Genomic DNA, 19957 nt, shown 5'->3' with positions numbered 1-19957 from the left:
TTTACTTTTATAGATGACAGAATTGAAGATCAGGACTTTCTAAGAGTTCCTAAACCAGAAAGAGGTAGGGCTGTGATTTGAACCCCAATCTGTTTGATCCTAAGTCCCCATGACGTTTTCACTACTCGTGGTGCATTTTGGAGCATAAATTAGATCTAGTGAGGTCCTTAGAGGCACACGGAACCCAGGTTCTAACTTTGATGGGTTCAGTAGTTGACTCTGCCTGTCCAGGTCTCAGATTCTGTCTGCCAGGGACGAGGAGGTTGCAGATCCCTCGGTTGGCTGTCAGAACAGCTTCCTTCCCTCAGAACTGAGCCTTTTTTTGCTTTGCATACCCTGAAGACCTAAATCTCTTGAGCTGTGATCCGCTTTGGTGTCCTTTCCAGCCACCCAGGTGACATGTCCTAAAGCCGGTTTCCAGCTTCAGAGACTGAGATCTCTTTTCATCATCCTGCCAGGGTCACGCTTTCTCTGATGGTTTCGAAGCTTCTCGATGGTCTCCAGGGGGAGCCAGAGAGTCATCTGTTGTTTACAGGGAAATAATGAGTCATTAAATATATTTACATACTAGGACTTGCAGGATTTCAATAAAGATAACCAGTGCAGGGTAAAGCTGGTTCCCAGGGAGGATGGGGTGATTCATCACACACTTAAGAAAAGACCAGCCTCATTTCCGCCCCAGCTTGAGGGGAAATGAGCGCTCTGTTCTGTGGCAACAGGTCTGCGAGAGGGAGGGGCCCCACAGCCACAGCTCTGGCCCAGATGAGCCCACCCGTACCAGATGAGCGGAGGCTGGCTTGAACTATGTCCTGCTGTCTCCTTGCCCTTCTCCTGGGCACTTTCTTAGGTGGGTACCGCTCTCTCTGGCAAGCCTCCCCTCAAGCCCTCACGCCAACCCCATGCATCCGGAGCCTCAGCTGTCGGATTGACCTCTTTGGTACATTCCTTCCATTTTCTGGAATAAATATGGGACTTGAATCCCAGGGGCTGGCGTGCTGAATCTTAGTTTTCTCTATCCTCTGGGAAGGAGTTTGCTCTCGTGGTCTCCCCTTGTCCAGTGTCCCTCTGCGCCCTTGGCCAGAGGGAGGGTGCAGTCTACTCTTTTTGATGGATCCCACGTGCCCGAGCCATGGGAGGGCCTGAGCCTCCCCTACGTCAGGCAGGAAGGCAAGTTTGGCTGGGATCCTCCACTCTAAGGGGCCTTTCACATTTCCCTCAGGTGTCAGCGCTCAGACCATCCACCAATGGCCACCTGTCAAGGTGCAGCTTGTGGGCAGCCCGCTCTCCCTGGAGTGCATCGTGGAGGGGGAATCAAACCCTTATCTATATTGGTACCGGCAGGCCGAGGGAGGGCCCCCCCAGCTGCTCTTCCACTCCCTAAATATTGGCCAGGTAGACCCTGAGGCACCACGGAACTTCACAGCCTCCAGGCCCCAGGACGGCCAGTTCATCTTGAGTTCTCAGAAGCTCCTCCTCAGTGACTCTGGCTTCTACCTCTGCGCCTGGAGTCTCACACTGAGCCGGGTGAGGTAGACATTTGTGCAAAAACCCCACCCTCTCCGGGAGCCCTCCCTCTGGGGTTGGGCGGAGGATATTTGGGTTTCTGATTGTCAGCCAATATGAGAACAACAGAATCCAGCCAGATTCTCCTTCACTAAGTTCTCAGGGAGAAGAGAAACGTATTCGCGTGTGGGCCCTGCGAATCGCACACACACGGTCAAGTCCCCGGTGTACGGATGCCTGAGCCTAGGCTGTTACCCTCCAGCCCTCAAAGTGAGCTGGACCCTGCCTCACACCCTGTTCTCTCAAAGTCCCGTCTGTCCACACTGGGGAGTGAGAGAGTCGGGAAACACCTGCAGCGGGATGTGGTGTGGTGGCAGACAGGTGGACAATTATGAAGATGCCGACTCAGGTGACTTACCTGGTTAATTTCAGTCACCTGGAGAGTCTCCTTTTGTTGATCTTTCTGTGGCAAGTAGACATCTTGGGGGAGCTTGGGTGAGGCTTTGCGGCGGGGAGGGGCCAAGGCGTTCAGCCGACTGTTCTCGTGTCGGCTAGAAGTGCGCATTTGTTAGGAGCAGAAACCACACTGAGGGATTTTGACTATTGATTTGGATTTTGGGCTTTTTAATTCGTCTTCCACTGTGTCTCATCCCTTCCCTTGTAGCGAAAGAGGGAGCAGAGAAGCAGATGGTGACCAAAGAGATACAAGAGACAGGAAAAGGACGAGGGCACGCGTGTATGATGCTAAAACCCTAAAAAGAGAAATTATTTGGATGAGCATGAAGGAGAGGAAAAGGCTTCTGGGGGTGGCTGGGAAGAGATGCCACGGTTTCCCTGGCAACCAAACTTCCTTCCTCATCCCTGAGTCCCTCATTCGTCCCTCGTCCTCCTTATTCTTAACAAGGTTTTCTTTTCTAATGTCCCTTGTGCTCCACGAGGGGGCACAAGAATCTTAAAATACTCTGTCCCTGGGATCACTTCATCTGGGACAATTCAGACATTTGTTTTTATTTTCAGCATCATTCGATCTGCAGAGGGAAATCTGAGACAGAGACGGGTAGGGTTGGAGACGGTATTTAATAATGCCCCGGGGCTCCTATCGCCCCTTCAGTATCTACTTACGTATTAAGCAGCTATTATGTGCTGGGCACTCTGAGCCATCACAGGGATCAAAAAAGAAAAAAATGTAGTGCCCTCAAGACGGTGCTGGGCCTAGTCACAGCATGGTTTTAATCAAGGCTCTTGGTTTGCTTTTTTCCCCATGTGTGAGAATATTAATTGACGAAAGCAATCAGTAATGCCATGACCACAAAAGGAAAGATGCTTGTACGGCACAAGTTTGGTTCACATTGAAGAGTAAACGATGTTTCAAGCCAATGTTTATTTGTTAACTGATTATTGAACGTTGGTGGAATTGGATCTCTCCCCGAAACAGTGCTGTCTGATAACTTGGAGTTAATAGACTTTAGAACAGGCTTAGTTTCACACAAAAACTGGGCAGATAACAGAGAAAGTTCTCACATTTGTTCCTCTGATCCCCCTGTTTCCTGTTATTAACATCTGACATTGGTGTGGTATATTTGTTACGTTTTAAAAAAATTTTATTTATTTTTGAGAGAGCGCGAGAGAGAAACAGAGTGAGAGTGGGGCAGGGGCAGAGAGAGGGAGACACAGAATCCGAAGCAGGCTCCAGGCTCTGAGCTGTCGGCATAGAGCCCGATGCAGGGCTTGAACCCATCAACCGTGAAATCACGACCTGAGCCGAAGTCGGACACTCAACTGACTGAGCCACCCAGGCGCCCCTGTTACTTTTTATGTCTTACCTGTCTATGGTTTTTGACAAATATACTGTGTCCTGTATTCCCCATGGCAGTGTCCTGTAAACAGTCTTACTGTCCCAGATCTCCTGCACTTCACCTGTTGACTTCTCCCCTCTTTTCCTGATCTTTTCACTGTCTGTATATTTTTAAGGCATTTAGTTTTTGAGGCTAAATTTACTAGTTGTCTTAACCTTGGGCGAATTATATCATTTCTCTTTCCTCAACTGTCAAACTGATTGGATTAAGTATATTAAATGAGGTGATGTCATGTTATAAAGCCCTATTATAGGGTCTGATTTTCAACGGATATTATTTTCCTCTTTTAGCTTACAAGATATTTTGATTCCAACTCACCCAAAAGAAAGACTTATTTTTAAAAAAAAACATTAAATTTTAAGCTATGTATTAAATATTTTAAAATGCTGAGCACACTCAGATGGCAAGCCCGCGAAATTTTCATCCTGTGTGGTACCCATTCCAATAGGGGTGCTTTCTGGTGGGGTTTTATGCAGCTTCAGAATCCTTCCTAACTGAAAGGGTTCCAGGTAATCACCACTCGTCAGGTGGAGTTGGTAGGAGGGTTAAGACAGATTTTTCATTCCTATAAGATATTCAGAAGTTCTGGAAAACCTCATGAGGGAGATAGAATTTTAGCGAGTGTTAGGTTTTTAGGAGTCTAGTATTTAGATAAACAGAATGTCATTCTCAGCCAGAGTCTGTTTCAGTAGAAATGTGGAGGTCCCAGTGGATATCGTGAGTTCCAGGAAAGCCGTGAGTGAACAGCTCTGATCATTGCACCGAGCGACAGGGAGACGAGAGGACATTAGCAGGTCAGGGGAGGCTAGTCGAGGAGAGACTCGAAAACCATCCAAATTCATCAAGACAAATTCCTATCCTCCACATTCCTGCCCTAGTCATGACTATGAGTCCTCATCCTTAACGGTTTCCCCATGTCTAAGGGCTCGGAGATCTACAGTCGCCTTAATTTCAGGGGACAGAAGAAAGCAGCCCAGACACCATCTCCCGCCAGGAAGTCACCAGTCTCACTTACGCCTGGGGCAGAGGAAGCTGCCTCCTCTCTAGGAGAGGTGCCAGGACCCCGTTCTTGGCGGACTCTGGAGGTGTGTCAGGAAAACCATTCCCACGCTTGTCATTCCTAGGCCACCGACATGTGGAAGACCCCAAGCTACACGCTGGTGGCCAGTAAAACTCCACGCACTCCTGGGACCGATAGGAAGAAAGCCGGGGCCTCTCTCTAGCCAAGGAAGATGGGGAAGGCCCAGGTTTGGGGAGCTGGTGACACTGAAATTGGGCTGCTTCGTCTTTTTGTCCAGGATTATATGCTTTGGGTTGAGCATGTCCCAGCCCTGTGAGCTGCTGCAAAGCCGGCTTGGCCTGTTGTAGAGCCTGTCATTTCCTAGTCCCTCCTTCAGGGTATTGTCTCTCTCTGGTTTTCTGTTGTCTCTGCACTCAGGTCTCCCTCCTCCTCTTCCCCAGATGGGGTAGAAAATATCTGTCACGCAGACCTCGCAGATCTTAGCAGTAGGGGACGATGCTTCGAGAAACCCAGGGAGTCAGGCACACAGACACCTGCCCAGATACCCAGGGACCATCCATTTTCAGTCTGTTGATTATCTAGGGCTCTTTTTCTTGTGACTCATTAGCCCCTCTCATTAGATGACTGGAAGGAAGTTGGGGGGGCACAAGCGGGGGTGGGGGCCCATTTAGGGGACAGGTGGGAGGAGGGAGTTGCCTGAGGGATGTGGGGCCAGAAGGGACCCCAGTTGGGTCAGAGCAGTTTTGCAAGCTGTTTTCATTCCTCACTATCTCCAAGGTGCCCCCTGCGGCCTCTGCTGGGGCAGGGGGTGAGGGGGGGTCTGCCTCCAGCAGGTGTAGATGCCTGGTTGGGGGCGGGGAGGTCTGCATGGGACACTCAGGTGCCTAGATTCCCCCTCCAGAGGGGTTTTCCTCTCCTCTCTGTAGTTGTATTTTCCACCACCAGGGTGCTCATCTGAGGCCCAGGTAGAAAGAGTGGCAGGGAAGGGGTGGGGGCGGGATGGGGATGTGGTGAGTGTGGTTCTCGTGGTCCTCAGAGGGCGGGTGGTGGGGGGAAGGACTTTCACAGGCCCCCAGATGCAGGACCTGGTAAATGTCAAACCACATCCTGTTGTGAGTCCCTGAGATGCTCCAGGGGCAGGTGGGTGTCTGTTGTTACTTGGGCTGATGTTGCTCAGAGATAAACAGCTCAGCAGCCCGCACTGGGCTCAGACACCCCCAAACCTGCCCCAGTTGTCTCCTCAAAGACCCCAACCTGCATCTCTTTACTTCCTGCCTTTGATTCCAGGCCACTGTCCTTTCAACACTAGTTTCTTCTCCTCCTCCGGGGCCTGGCCTCTTTCCTGGAGGAGGGCCAGGGAACAGGTGTCAGGCTCCAGGTGCCGGTTGTTAGCACGGGGTTCCCGGGTCAGCCCATCCCCCTCACACCAGAGGCAGCCTCTGAGGCTCGGTGGCTCAGTGAGTGATTCGGGTCTAGGGAGAACTTAGATCCCCTGAGTTATCTCCCTCATGGTGATTCGGGGCCTGCAGACCTCGGATCACCGAATCAGAAGAGCGGAGTTTGACGATTATTTAGACATCACTCTACCCCATCTCGTTACTTCACAGACGAGGAGATGGAGGCACAGGAAGTGACATGAGCTGTCCAGGGCCACGCGGCTGCGGACGGAGGGGGACCAGAAGCGAATGCTCTGTGTCAGAGCAGCTCCTGGATCTCAGACGAAGCTCAGAGGAACGTGGGCTCCATACTGAGCTGTGATCTCGCTATGAACGTCATGAGCCACTTGTGTAAGGACGAGAAAGGCGCAACGGTCAGACCTGAGTGGCAGTTGGAGGGAGGGGTGAATACGATGACCACAGCTTTAGACTCCTCAGAAACTAGATGGGTTGGAGAGATGAGCTGACGAACTGCGATAAAATGAAACAAGTCTTCTTGTTTCCCCTCCTCCGCCCACCCCCCTGCCCCAGAAAGAGAAGAGCAAAGGTCTGCACACAGGAAAGCAGCATATGGCTCATTTGCAAGACCTGTGAGAAAGACCCAGGGTCTGAGTCAAAAGCGAGCTCTGCGAGCGGGTACAGGATGTTGAACATTGCCCTAACGGACCCAGTGTGGACGGCATCGAAACTGAGGAGGCAGAGCTTTCTCTCTCCCCTATGTAGGTCAGAGCCCACCTGGTGCTGCCTTCCGGGCCGAGCACCACGCTTTTAGAAAAGTGGGAGGGTAAAAACAAACATAAATGTTTTCAGAAGAGGGTGGCTGGGCTGGGGAGAGTCGGAAGTGCTCCAAACTGGGCCACCTGAGGAAAACATCCTGTGCGATGCATAGCGTGTGCGTTAATAAGATGAAGCCACCTTATGAAGTCAGGGTTGTGATTCAGCCCATTTTATTGGAAGGGAAGCCGAGTCTCCAACGTAATCGTATAGCTGATAAGAGCAGAGCTGAGGCTGGAACCTCGGTGTCTTTGGCTTAAAAGTCTATATTCTTTGTTGTCATCCTGTTCTCCTCTCTCTGCTGTATGCTTTCCCTCCTCTGCACGCTCAAGCTTTTAAGGGTTCTGCTCATTCTCTCACAGACGTGTGGACTCAGCTGGGGTGGGCTTGCTAGCTGTCACAGGAAGTGTTCTCATGGGAGCACCATGATGGCCAACGAGGGGCGCTACAACGGGATGGATGGATACGCAAACAGGATAGAATTCTTCATGAGAGCCATCCGGTGATGAAATGGACTGCTCAGATGGGGGGTTCTCTGTTCCCAGGACAGGTCAAGCATAACTGGGGGGGTGCAAGACTGCAGTGCATGCTTCCTTACCACCCAGAGTGTATATGATTCCCCGCCCCAGTCAAGAAGAAGTCTTACCGTGGGAGTGAGGGTTCCAGAGGACCGAGCTGGAATCGCTGGAGTGGCCCAGGACTTGGGCAGGAGTGGTCATGCCCAGGACCACCCTCAAGCCACTATCTTAAAAACCACTTCTTTATGTCAATGAGTTTGATTGGGAAGCAGTAGGGCCCTGGGGTTCAGTCTCCTGTGAAGACCACACTTCATACTCACGGAGGACAGCTGAGATAAGTTAGAGCTGGCTGATGACACTATCCTGGGGAGATAGTCACAGCCGTGGGCTCATTTTCAGGTCCTTCTTGTTGACATACAGATCCACTCACTGACCTCTGGGACCCCATGTTTCCCAAGGAGGGAACCCTATTAGGAGTGAAGTACAAAAAAGTAAAGATAGTGGGTGGAAATGGAGGAGAGTCCCAATGTAATTGGGACTGTGGGCATGTGGTGAGCAGAGACTATGTCCTCTGTTGGAAGGACATGATTCAGGACATGGTTCGGTGCTGTCACAGTAAACCCTAAAGAGAAACAGACAGGTATATTATGTTAAGGAACCCGGGGACCTCAGCTCCATAAACACAGCTCGAGAGAAGAAAGTCTCCAAGATGGGAGGGGAGGATATCCAACTGTGGACTGAGGCAGGAAACATTTTGTTTGGTTAACATCTCAGATTATGGGTTATTAAGGCCAAGCAGTCACCCTTCTGGTAACTATGGGAGTCTGCCACAAGCAATGGGAATGAACCATAATTAAAATTGTTGTCCAGGCTTTATGGCCTTCCAGGCTCTGTGTCTTATACGGGCATAGAGTAATTTCCATGGACGGGGCAAAAGTGAACCGGGTGATGAAAGTTTGAGAAGAGGTCAGTGGGTGAGCAGAAGAGCAATCCATCCATATGTCAGGCGTCATGCTGAGAATTGATATGGGTGTTGTAGCCATTTGTGATCTCCACCAGCATCTGCTAGCACCCCTAAATGAAAATATGTGTAGGCATGAGCGTGTTTTTGTGGTACACGTATAGTTTCAAGAGAGGGCTCAAGTACCAGTCCTCCGTTCTCACATCCATGATCTCACGAATGCTCCTCCTACATAGGACATTTAGGGCTATGTGTCACACTGACTGTTAGGGGCTGAGATCAGTCAGGCTGCCCTTCCCTGGGTCCCTATGGAAGAAGAAAAATAAGGAAATGTCTTATGGCAGGAAATGGATATATTAGTATCTATCAGGATCTTCCCCCCACCTTGTTCTACAATCCTATTCTCTTTCTTCTCCCCCCTCCCTCCTCCCTAGTTATTTACTTAAGAGAGAAAAAACATCTTTGTCTCTTGGATGGTCCCAGCACCTTCTTCCCCCATCCCCGTTGCCCAGCCTGTGTAGCTTGGCCATGAGCCATGCAGTAGGAAGCTGTGTGGGTCTTTGACGGATACTTGTGCTGATAGAAAAATTCTTCTGGGCAAGTGACAGTGGCTTGAGCAGCCCTTCTCCATAGGAATCTCATCCCCCACCAGGATGTTCTTCTGATTACATGACCAGTTGGATGCTCCCTTTTCCCTCTTAATTTCTAAGTAAATCTCTAAAGGTCACAGGGTTGAGGTTCTTCTCCTGGGGAGCTGCCCATGACGAGTCTGGCTGTGTCCCAGCGATGGTGAGAACTTGGGGGCCCTGGACATCCTCCTAGAGATGTTTTGCTTCTAAGTTTCTTCATTCAGTAAGCATGTTTTGCCCCTGTACTGGTCTCACTTGTGGAGTTTGTCCCTAGATTACCTTCTGCCCACAGGTTTCTTCAATGGGATGAAGTTTAAGTGAACCTTGGTTTGGAACAGGCAGACAGGCCTGGGCCAATGATGAGTTGCTTCAGTGCTGTCCCATTACAGGGATAACTCTGAACCCAGAAACTCTTTGGGGGCCCCTTTATTTTTATTTTTTAAAAAATTAAAAAAAATTATTTATTTTTGCGAAAGAGAGAACACAAGCTGGGGAGGGACAGAGAGAGAGGGAGACAAAATCTGAAGCAGGCTCCAGGCTCCGAGCTGTCAGCACAGAGCCCGACGCAGGGCTCAAACTCACAGACCACGAGATCATGACCTGAGCCGAAGTCGGATGCTTAACCGACTGAGCCACCAGGCACCCCACTTGGGAGCCCCTTTAATTGGAAAGGCCACATATCCTGCTTTGCCGGGACAATCCTTATTCACCTCCTTTGTCCCAGAATCCCGTCTCTCGCTCTCAGTAGTGTCCCCATTCATGCAATAAATGTTAGGATTGCCTTACATCTAACCTGTCTTTGCTCAGTTTCACCTGGGGAAGGATGGATGGGATGCCCAGTATTGGTTCTGAAAGACCTACTTAGAAACCAGAGAGAGGGACAGAGGCAGAAGAAGTTAACTTCCTAGTGCTGGGAGTTGAATACTGGGGAGCTGGGGGGTGTTGTCTGAGGGAGACAAGAAAGCAGCTGTAAAGATTTGGGGAAGGAGGCTCTCCTTGGGTCAAGCGGGCTGTGGGGTGGGGACTAGATGACATTTGTAACTTTCTCCATCTCTATTACGTCTCCTGGAGCGGGCAGGTAGAGACTCATTCATCCTCCAGAGGACATTCCTTGGGTCCTCACCTCCGCCCACATCCTCCCAGCTGCCAGTGCCCCTGCTCAGCAGGCCCCCTATGAGGATCACCAAGCCTGCAGGCCCCATTTCCTGTGGGGGGGATCTCCTCTTCCCACCTCCCCTCCATCTCTGTCCTGCTCTTGCTCAGTCCCCCTCACTTCTCTGCACCCACAAATGCCTGTCCTCGATGCCCTGTCCCCGGCCACCCCCTCTGGCCCACACAACACCCTCCTCTCTCCGAGGCACATTCTTGTCCCTTCTGTGCCTACTGTCCCTGGCCCACCTTCGTGAGGAAGAGCCATGCCTGTCTAAGCATGGGAGGTGCTGCTCTTCTAGGTACTGGTCTAGGACCTAAACCCCCCCATTTGGGGGCTTCTTAGTCATTATAAAAACAAATGAGCAACAACTAAAAAACTGCTGCTGTTTGAGAAATCTAGAAATAATTACAACTGATGGGAAATTGCAGGCGTGTGAGGCATTCCCAGGGTCACCCCCACCCTTGGCCATGTCCTTTCCCGGCCTGTGTGAGCTGGGTCTAGAGAACCCTTAACCACCCCCCTCCCCGGTTCCTAGACACTCAGTGCAGTGGGATGAATAGCGTCCCCCCAGAATTCATGCCCACCCAGAACCCCAGAATGTGACCCAATTTGTAAACAAGGTCTTTGCAGATGTAAACTTTTCATCTCGGGATGAAATCCTTCTGAATTCAGGGTGTGTCCTAAATCCAACGGCTTGTGTTGTAATAGGAAAAAATAAGGGGGAAATCCAGGCCCAAGAACATGGGAAGAAGGTGATGTGCAGACAGGCCTAAAGTTGGAAGGATGCTGTCAGAGCCAAGGGCCACCAAGAATGCCAGAGGTGGGAAGAAGCAGAGAAGATTCTCCCCCCTGGAGCTTCTAAAAAGGGATGCGGCACTGCCCACGCGTTGGTTTTGGCCTTCTGGCCTTCAGAACAGTGAGAGAATAAATTTCTACTGTTAAAACCATCAGGTTTGTGGTTCTTTGTTACTGCAATGCTAAGAAACAAATACACCCAGGGATCAAGGTCCCTTTACTCTGTTACTGTGGGTCTTGGGCTGGAGGTTGGGGGCAGCTACTCCAACGTCACCCGGGGACAGTCACACCCCTCTGGCCACTACTTGGAAAGAGCTTCCTGAATTTCCATCTTCAAAAGAATGTGCCGCATTTTCCCGGCTTACCAGCCATTTGATCTGCGAACGGTGGCTTCCTTACCAGTGGAGTAGGGAGAATGACACCTGTTTCTAGGGTCACCGTGGGGATGAACTGGGGCACCCTTGTGCCTCGTCCAGCCCCAAGTCTGGAACCAAGCAGGCTACCAAAAAGGGATGCCACCTTCCTCAATCTTTCTCAGCTTTCAGACTTCCTTCTCACCCCTTTCTGCCTAAGCCAGCTTATCTCCGGTCTCTCTCCCCAGTCTGTGCCTTCTTTCCCCTGGTGCATCCCTCCCTTCCCCTGGTGCAATGTTCTACCGCAGTGACTGTGATTTGCTTGTGAACCCAGAGTTTACCCCAGGAAGATAACTGTCTCTGCCCAGGCGGATGTGCTTGACGGGCTGCATTTGGGGTGGCCCGCTCTCCATCCCACTGAGCGAAGGGTCACTCAGGTGTCACACCTCAGCCCCTACCGGACCCCACCTCCCCCCTCCCCCAGGGCCTGCCTCCACATGCCCCACTTCTGTGAGATCTCTGGACTTCACTTATCAGGGGTTTCAACTCTGTGCCTTCTTCGGGATTCTTCTAGATAGGCAGACTGGAGCTAGGTCTGAAGGAGGCATTAAGAACAGACGTGGATAAAACCTAAATGCATAATAAATGAAACTTGGGTCTCGAATTGAGAAATGACCAAGCATTCCAACACACAGGTTGCCCTGCCCTGTGCCCCATGCCAAGGTGGGGTTAGGGCTCTCTTGTGCCCAGCTCCTTACCCTGCAGACCAACCCCACACACCGGGAGCCTGGAATGGCTGGTGTGAATCAGGGAGCCCATCCTCCCTCAGGATGAACGGGAGGAAGCAGCATCGCTTAGGAAGAAGGGTCAGTGGTTTCATGTGCCAGAGGGGTGGTGCCTTTGCTAGGTCTTTGGAGGGCAGAACTTCACAGACACTTCTGAGACACAGACAGGCCTGGCACGACGCTTTTTATTGTTTTAGTCTCTTTCAGTGTCAGGGCTGAGGAGCTCAATCCACAGGGAAGTGGGGCGAAGGGACAGATAACCCGGCAGGAAGGAGATAAGAGGCGGAGAGAGAATCACGCTTTTAGAAAAACAGGCTGGAAGCATGTAAAGGAGAATCCGGGGTGAGGATTATGAACTCAGGATACGCTTTTGGAGCTGGCCTCAGGAATCCTTTCTCTTGCCCTGAGGAAGAGAGGGCATTGTCAGGGTCCCAGGGGCCACAAACAGTAAGAGAACCTGACTCTGCACCTGACTTGGGGTACAGCCGCTGGCTCTCCCCATCCTCTGGTGCCGCATTCTGTAACGTTCTCCCCAGTCTGGCAGCCACCTTATCATTTCTTTGAGACACAGGAAATATCAGGCCCGGGTCGGGCTCTGCGGTCCCCTCACATTCCAGGTTCTACCCTCTCCCTCCAGCCTGCCCTCCCCGTCCTGCCCGCCTCCGTACCTTGGCCATCAGCACGAGGATGCTGACCAGCAAGGCATACAGGGTGGCCTTCCCCAGCAGGATCTCATAGAGGATGGTCGCCGACAGGACCCCCTGCTGGTAGGACGCTGTGGGTGGGAAGGGACAGCACAGAGCTCCCTGTGAGCCAGCGCCCCTGGCTCCCCCTCGCCCCCAGGGTCCAGGGGTGCCCCAGCTCTGGTGCCAGGGAGGCAGAGAGGAAGCGGGGGAGAGGGTCACTCACCCGAAGTGAAGCCACAGTCTGCAAGAGAAAAGGGGGAGAGAAATGGATGAGAGACCCCATCTCCTAAGGCAGAGGAAGAGCTGCTAAGTCGGGCACACCTGAAACTAACCCGGTGTCGCCTGTCAACTGTACTCCAATTAAGAACGACACGAAGGTCACTAACATGACAGGCGGAGTCCGCCTCGCAGGTGGGCACGGACTCCCAGGCTCAGACCAGCCCGCTCTCAGGCTGGACGGTCCCTCCTGTGCTGAGCCAGCGCAGCCTCGTCATCCCTGAAACCCGTGGAACGTGGTGGCACGGGGGTGGGGGCACCCCGCTCGGAGCTGAGCCCCACGGGCTGGGACACTGAGGGGCCCCAGCGGCAAGGCCCTGCGGGGCTGAGGATGCGGGGGGGGGGGGGGGGGAGGGGGATGGGGGGAAATGAGCCCGAGGGGCCCGCTCACCCTCAGAGTGGGCTTTGGTCTTCCCGCTCTGCCCCACCCCACCCACCCCCCGTTTTCTGCATCCAGTCTTTCTGGTCTCCTGCCTGCCTGGACCCCCTTTCTGTGCCCCAACTCACCCCCTGCCCATCCCCCCGGGCCCCCCGCTCACCTGCTCTGCCCCAGGTGTCGGCACTGACATTCTGGGTGACAGGTTTGGCCTCGGGGTAGTCCCACTGGTCATCCTTCCCGAGCCCATGGAACTGGACCTGGCAGCGGAAGTGGTTCCGAGGGTTGTGCCAGAAGGTGGCGGAGACCCTCAGCCGGCTGCTCAGACAGTAGCTGGAGCCATTCGCGCTGGACTGTTCCTTGTAGGGCTCAGGGTCCGTGCTGACCCCGTCGCGCACCTCCTTCCCGTTCACCCACCAGCTCAGCTCCACGTGGTCGGGGTAGAAGCCTGTGGCCAGGCACACGAGCGTGGCCTTCAGGGTCCTGGAGATCTCTGCTTCTGATGGTTCAAACACTGTGACCTTGGGAGGGCTCACCTTTTTCAGGTCCTCTGCAAGGGAAGAGGGGTTGGGGCCAGGCCTGGTCTGAGAGCTGTCTGGGTTTGGAAGGACAGTGTGTGTGTGTGTGTGTGTGTGTGTGTGTGTGATGGAGAGGGAGACAGAGAGAGACAGAGACAGAGAGAGCTGGAAATGGGGTCATCCTAAAGCAAAATTATGGAGTTGTAGGTCCTGTGTGTTTGGGGGTCACTGTCCCATTCCTCTGTCATTGTTCTCCTGCCTTTCCTGTCCTTTGTAGTTACCCTACAGACATTTTGAGTAATGTCCCTTCATTAATGTTATTTGATTTCTTCTCCATCAGTAAAAGCTCACCTGTCTACATTTCACCATATTATGTAGTAGTTATTTCAGGGGAGCGAGCACAGGATTGGAATCAGAATAATAGGATCCAAATCCTAAAACTTGACGTTGCCCACCACTGTGACTTTCGGATGATGTCTTAATTTCCCTGCATCATTCTTCCTTCTTGTGAAGGGAGGATTAGGACACTGACTCTCCAGAGGGGCTGGGGGGTTTACGTGATGTAAACATTCAGAAGGCTCCCGTCCTGAGCCGGTGAATTGCATCTGAATCTAAGAGGCTCAGGTGTAATGGGGAACTGGGGATAAGGAGGGCATTTGGGGGCTGGGGATTTTCTTCAGATGACAATATACAGATGGCATAGGGTCGTGCACCTGTGTGAGGGTACACTTTTGTTTTATGGTGTGCTCATGAGAATGTGAGATTTTCTGACTTTTTTTTTTTTGAGGTTCATGAGGTCATCCTAGCCATTCATCTGCCTTCGGGTACCCCCCAAGGTTCCTAAGCTCAGACGGAGAGCAATGTCTCCTTATGTCAAATTCAAGGATTCTTCAACCTTCTTTGCTCTTTTGCTTCCAAATGTTATCCCTTTTTTCTACCAATCAGCTCCCTAAATAAGCATCTGAGATCCTCAGAGCAAATTCTTGCTAGCAGTTGCTTTGAGACAAGTTTTGTCCTGAGCGTCTCCTCTGCAGAGTCTTGGGTAAAGGCCCAGGCCACCTTCTCATCAGCCTGGCTCACTTCTCCTGGGCCTGCTCTCCATTCATTTTATCCCACTCCTTTGCTTTCTGCTGATTTTTTCGTTTGTTTCTTGGCAATTCTGTTAAAATGCAAAATCTCATTCTTATGAGAATCTAGTTTAGCCTGGAAGATGGAGAAAATGTTCTTCTAGGGGATGCTTCACATTTCTAGGGCTGTGACCTAACTTCCAGGGCCAGCCTCATGGGTGTGTGACCCGTGTTCAGGACCCCACGTTTACAAAGGCCCCACTCTTGGCTTCCCGGCTGCTGTCACCATCTTGAAATTCTTAACAAGAGCCTGGCATTTTCCTTTTGAGCTGATCTGGCCTCCCAACCTGTCAGCTTCCTCTCCCTGCGAACGTCTACTTGCTAACTGCCCCTATGTCCCTAGGTTTTTCCTGGCTGACCCAGCCTGAAGTGCTAACAGGCTAACTAATAGCTATACTTGCCCAGCTCCATCAACCTCCCTGGTCAGCCTGGCGTGTTCAGTCTTGTCTCAAAGTCCCTGGCTCTGGAATTGTACCAGCTTTCCTGGGGCACCCCTCTGACCCCCTCATTGGCAAACACTCAGTTCTTCCTGCAAAATTAATGATGTCCTTTGAGCCACGTGTGATGTTTACTGGCAGGACAAACAGGACCTGGACGGCACTCTAGGGCACTGTCTACACAGCTCCTTGTGAGGCCGGGTCACTTTATCCTTCCATGTTTGTGAGTCCCTGCCGGGTGTGGGTGAGCTTGCCTAGGTGGGTGTAAGTTTGGTACCAGTGAGCCTCTGTTTGTATCCGCTCTGTGGGTTGGACTAGCCTCAGGCAGATTTGTGAAGTTTCTTTCTTGTTCCCAGTCCACCTCTCACATATAGCCAGGCCTCCTCTCCATTATCCACAGGTCAAATCCTGTCCCTCCTTTGGCACTGGGCTCACCCTCTGCCCTCACCCCCCAGGGACCACCGAGGGGAAGGGTGGGGAAGAGAAGGGCTGAATGATAACAATCCGCCATTGCCGAGTACTTGACATACAGGGTCCTATGTCATCTGCACAGCAATAGTAAGTGGTAGGTATTGGTGATGACATTGTAGAGGGGACCCAGCTTCACGCAGATTCATCTGCCCAAGGTCACCCGCTCACTAGTGAGCCAGGGATTGGGACCCAGTTTTCTCTGGCTCTAAAGCCTGGTCTTTTCCTCACCCCTGCTGATTGCAGGAATCTGGCCTTTCCCCGGGACAAAGTTTAGCCAAGCCCCACTGGCTCCAGCTTAATGACAGTCTAACTGCAAATAGTGCCTGTTGTCATCAAAATAGTCCAGGTTCCTGTACCAGTCTTGTGAGTTTCTTCCCCTCTGTGGCCTCAACATTCTCAGCGCCAGGGGATGTTCCATCCAGGTGCTTTCCAGATCTAGGAGCTTGGGATCCCCCTGGGAAGTTTTCTCAACCCACAAACACCAAGTCTGCATTTCAATGTATGTTTGGGACAAATGAACTCCTGCCCACCTGGGCTGTTGAACTTGGTGTGAGGTCTGAGATTTCAGGCTGGGGTGGGGGTGGGGGCAGAGGGAGACACGAGGGGTTGTGAATGCACCCCCCGGGGCTGAGGTTCCAGTCCAGCCCAAGGCAGGACTGGTGCTGTAGGCACACCTCAGGGGCCTCCCGCTTAGGAGAGAAAGGCAGGGGGTTAAATCTAATTTTAAATGCTGAACAGTAAATCAGGGAACCCTGCTTGTTTGATGCCTTCCTTCGCTATTTTTCTGGCCTCTCTCTTCCTCTCCCGCTTTTCATCCCTTTCCTCCTCTGTCCAGCGGCCTCCCCTCCATCGACCCCTCCCAGGAGCCGGCTAGGCTGGGTGCCCGCCATCCCTTGCTGGCCCTGCTTCCCCCCCCCCCCCCCCTCCAGCTCCCAGCTCTGCGTAGCAGCTACATCTGCGCCTCCCCCAGCCCGGAGTTTCCCTTCTCTGTCTGGTCCTCTAATCCGGTGGCCCTGAGTCCTAATCAACCCTCTCGTCCCCCACTCAGCCTGGCCCTAAGTACCTCCGGAGCAGGAAAAGAGACCTAAAGCTCCCTTTGCCCTCCGCCTGGTTCCCGGCCGGGAGGACCCGGTCCCCGCCCCCCTTGCAGGGCTGGCCGCGCAGATGGACAGCGCGCCCCGGCCCACCAGCCCCTTCCACGGGGACAGAGGGGCTGGGACGGGGACGCCGGTGGGGGGGGGGCAGACTCCCCAACCTTACCTAAGACGGTGAGCCTGGTGCCGGGGCCGAAATAGCGCTCGTAGGAGCACAGAGGTCCAGCCCCGCACGCAAACCCAGCAGCGCCCACCCCGCCTCGCAGCCCTGGCCGGCGCGGGGAGCCCGGCGGGCGCCCAGCGGGTGCCCAGGGGGTGCCCAGGTGGTGCGCAGGCGGGACCGGCCCTGGCACCCGCCGCCTTCCCTCCCGACCCCGCGACCACTCACCCACGACGGTCAGCCGGCTGCCGGCCGAAGGTCGGGGCGGAGGCTGCACAGCCCCGGGCCCCCTGCCGCGCACCCGGCCGCCCCCCGCCGCGCTCACCTAGCACCGACAGCCGGGTTCCGGAGCCGAAGTACAGAGGATTTTGGCTCACAGCCCCCGGGCGCGGCACAAAAACAGGCCCGCCCCCTGTCCCCGGCCCCGTCGCGTTCCCCGGCGCCCCCCGGGCACCCCCGCTTACCTAGCACGGTCAGCCGGGTACCTGTGCCGAAATACTGAGTTTCTGTGCTCACGGCCCAGAGCCCCAGGACAAAAACCCGGCGCTGCCCTCTCCCGCCAGCCCAGCTCCCTTGCGCGCCCCGCACCCGGACCCCGGGAGTCCCGGCCCTGGCGCTGAGCCCCGCCTCTGAGCGGGACCCCCAAACGGAGCCGGGCAGCTGCCCACCTCTCCATCCCACCCCGCGGAGCGCTCGGTCCTTACCCAGCACGATCAGCTTGGAACCAGCCCCAAAATACAGCTGCCCGGTGTTTGCACGGCCTTGGGAACCCAGACTCAAACCTGCCTTCCCGGACTAGGGCCCAGGAGGGGCCAGCACCCACTCCTTGAGAGCCAGGGTCGGTGCGGGAGGTGTCCAGGCTGGGCAACGCACCCTCCCTCCCACCTGGAGCTTTCTTACCTAGGACAGTGAGCCGGGTCCCTGGCCCAAAGTGCTGCTCATTATTGTAGCACAGTGGGCAGGGGCTGCCAAAAATTTCTGCTTCTTCCTACTTCCCTTGGCACGAGCTGAGGGTGCACTCTTCTCCTTCCCAGGCTTCTCTCTCTCCCCACTTAGGGAACTAGCCTGACATAGTAACCTGGATACTGCAGGAGGTCATGGCCAATTTGCAGAGGAGAATCAGCTTGGCTTGGGGACAAGACAGTGGAGGTGGAAAATGAATGGGGATTGGTGAAGGGTGGTTTGGGCTGGAGTTAGGAAGTGTTCCAGGCTAGACCCCCGTCTCTTAGTACTTACAGGGGCTGCAACCTCTCTGGCCTTAGTTCCTTCATCTGAAAAATGGGATAACATCTTTCCCACAGTGTTGTTGTGAGTTCTTCACAAGTAACACATGTGCAAGTACTCTGTCAAGGGCGAGGTTTGTGAAAAGTGCTGTGTGATGATCCCACTTTGACACTTCCTGGGAAGCTGTCTGGAACAGGGAGATACAGAGGCGTTCCCTGAGTCCAGGTCCACGCGAGCGCCCATCAGGGACCAGCTCCCGAGACCTCTCCCAGCCACACCCCATCCAGGAGTGTTCCCTGGGCTGGGTGGGGATATTTGCTGAGGCAGAGCTTTTTGTAAAAGCACCTCCTCTACCTGAATCATTGTGTGCTACTCCCACCCCCACAATGTTACAGCGCGATACAAAAATATTTCCTTCCCTCTGGCCCCCTCCCCCAACCACCAGGCAGAGACAGGAAGCACAGGTGGCAGAGGGCTAGTGGGGCAGAGAGGCCCCTTCACGGAGGCACACACCACTCTGAGGAGACCTATGTCGCCGGGTCTCCCCTCTGGGACTCACTGTGCCCACCTGCACAGACTGGCATTTATAGTGAGGCGGGTGGGAGGAGCCAGGAGTGGAATCCACAGAACAGGTGATGGCAGTTTGTGGCATGGGGACAGACAGCTGGGAAACCTCTGTAACCCCCCGGTGCTCCCTGCACAAAGTCCAAGCTCCTCGTCCTTCGTGTATTGCACACGCAACATGAGCACCTACTATGTGCCAGGCCTCGTGCTGTTTGCAAGGACCTGAGCCTGCCCTCAGATGAGCCTGCACCGACCTCCCTAACGTCTTTTCCCTGCATTCCCTGAACCTCACCTCTGGCTAAGCACCCACGAGCACCTGGCCCTGTTGTTTCGGCTCTGGTTCATGCCTCTGACTGCCCACCACCACCCGCCCATGCGGATGATCAGACCGACTCTTCTCTGAAGGGTTTGCCACCTTCTCAGACTCCTCCCTGATGATCCCAGTGGGAAACCGAGAGCTAGCCTCTGGCTGCATTTTAGCAGACAGCTCACGTTGCCATTTCAAAGCATCACTTTGTATTTCAACGCTTTCTATACATGAGTTCCCCCCTCATGGTCAGGGAAGTGACTTGGATATCTTTATTTTCTTGGGGGTTAATAGCAGAACATTGCAGTGATATGGGCTTAATGAGTGAGTTAGTGCATTTGCACTATTAGTGCACTATTAGTTAGTGCATTCATACATATCAGCATATATATATACAATATATATTATATATGTGTTGTAGATACTAAAGGTCCCTAAAACCAAGTATCAGCCCTATCGCTATTTCTAGAAATCCTTTAAGAGGTTTTTGTTGTCTCATATATATGTATATATAATTGTATGTACATGCGTGTGTGTGTGTGTTGTATATGTGCACACACACATCTGAGTACCTCATGTGTTGCAACACAGAGAGAAGGCTGTATGTCACAGTCCTGTGAGTGTGGCTACTTCAGACAGGCCTTATGGTGATGTCTTCTCCTGAACTGGGTCACTTGGGGCCCACTCCTTTATGCACTCACTTACTCAAAGATCGTTTGTTGTGTACTCACACTGAACCAAAGTGCTATGCCATATCCCAGGGACACTGTAATAAAACATGTCCTTGTTCTCAAGGAGCCGAGTGTCAGGCGGGGACGCTTGAAGGGGTGAAGGGGCAGTGTCCTTCAAGTGTGGCATGTGTCTCATGAAGGGGGTGTGCACAGGGCACTATGGTAGTCAAGTATAGGATGCATGTGGGCCGCCCTCAGGGAG

General features: G+C 53.2%; 2 gene segments (V, D, J or C); one reads left to right on the top strand and one right to left on the bottom strand.

Annotated features, from left to right (window-relative positions):
- The first annotated feature begins 657 nt into the window (after positions 1 to 657).
- Positions 658 to 1533, top strand: LOC122213226. The segment is given in 2 exon segments: positions 658 to 847; positions 1220 to 1533. Coding segments are annotated over 2 exon segments (357 nt in total).
- Positions 1534 to 11951: 10418 nt separating this feature from the next.
- The window catches only part of LOC122212913, a 40750-nt gene continuing 32744 nt past the window's right edge, over positions 11952 to 19957 (bottom strand). The window contains 5 exon segments of the C gene segment in view: positions 11952 to 12187; positions 12453 to 12559; positions 12694 to 12711; positions 13286 to 13672; positions 16936 to 16983. Of these exon segments, the coding sequence occupies positions 12167 to 12187; positions 12453 to 12559; positions 12694 to 12711; positions 13286 to 13672; positions 16936 to 16983 (581 nt within the window).

Source organism: Panthera leo, chromosome A2 (assembly GCF_018350215.1).
Source record: "Panthera leo isolate Ple1 chromosome A2, P.leo_Ple1_pat1.1, whole genome shotgun sequence".
Classification (NCBI taxonomy): Eukaryota; Metazoa; Chordata; class Mammalia; order Carnivora; family Felidae; genus Panthera; species Panthera leo.
This window is presented reverse-complemented; position numbering and strand designations above follow the sequence as displayed.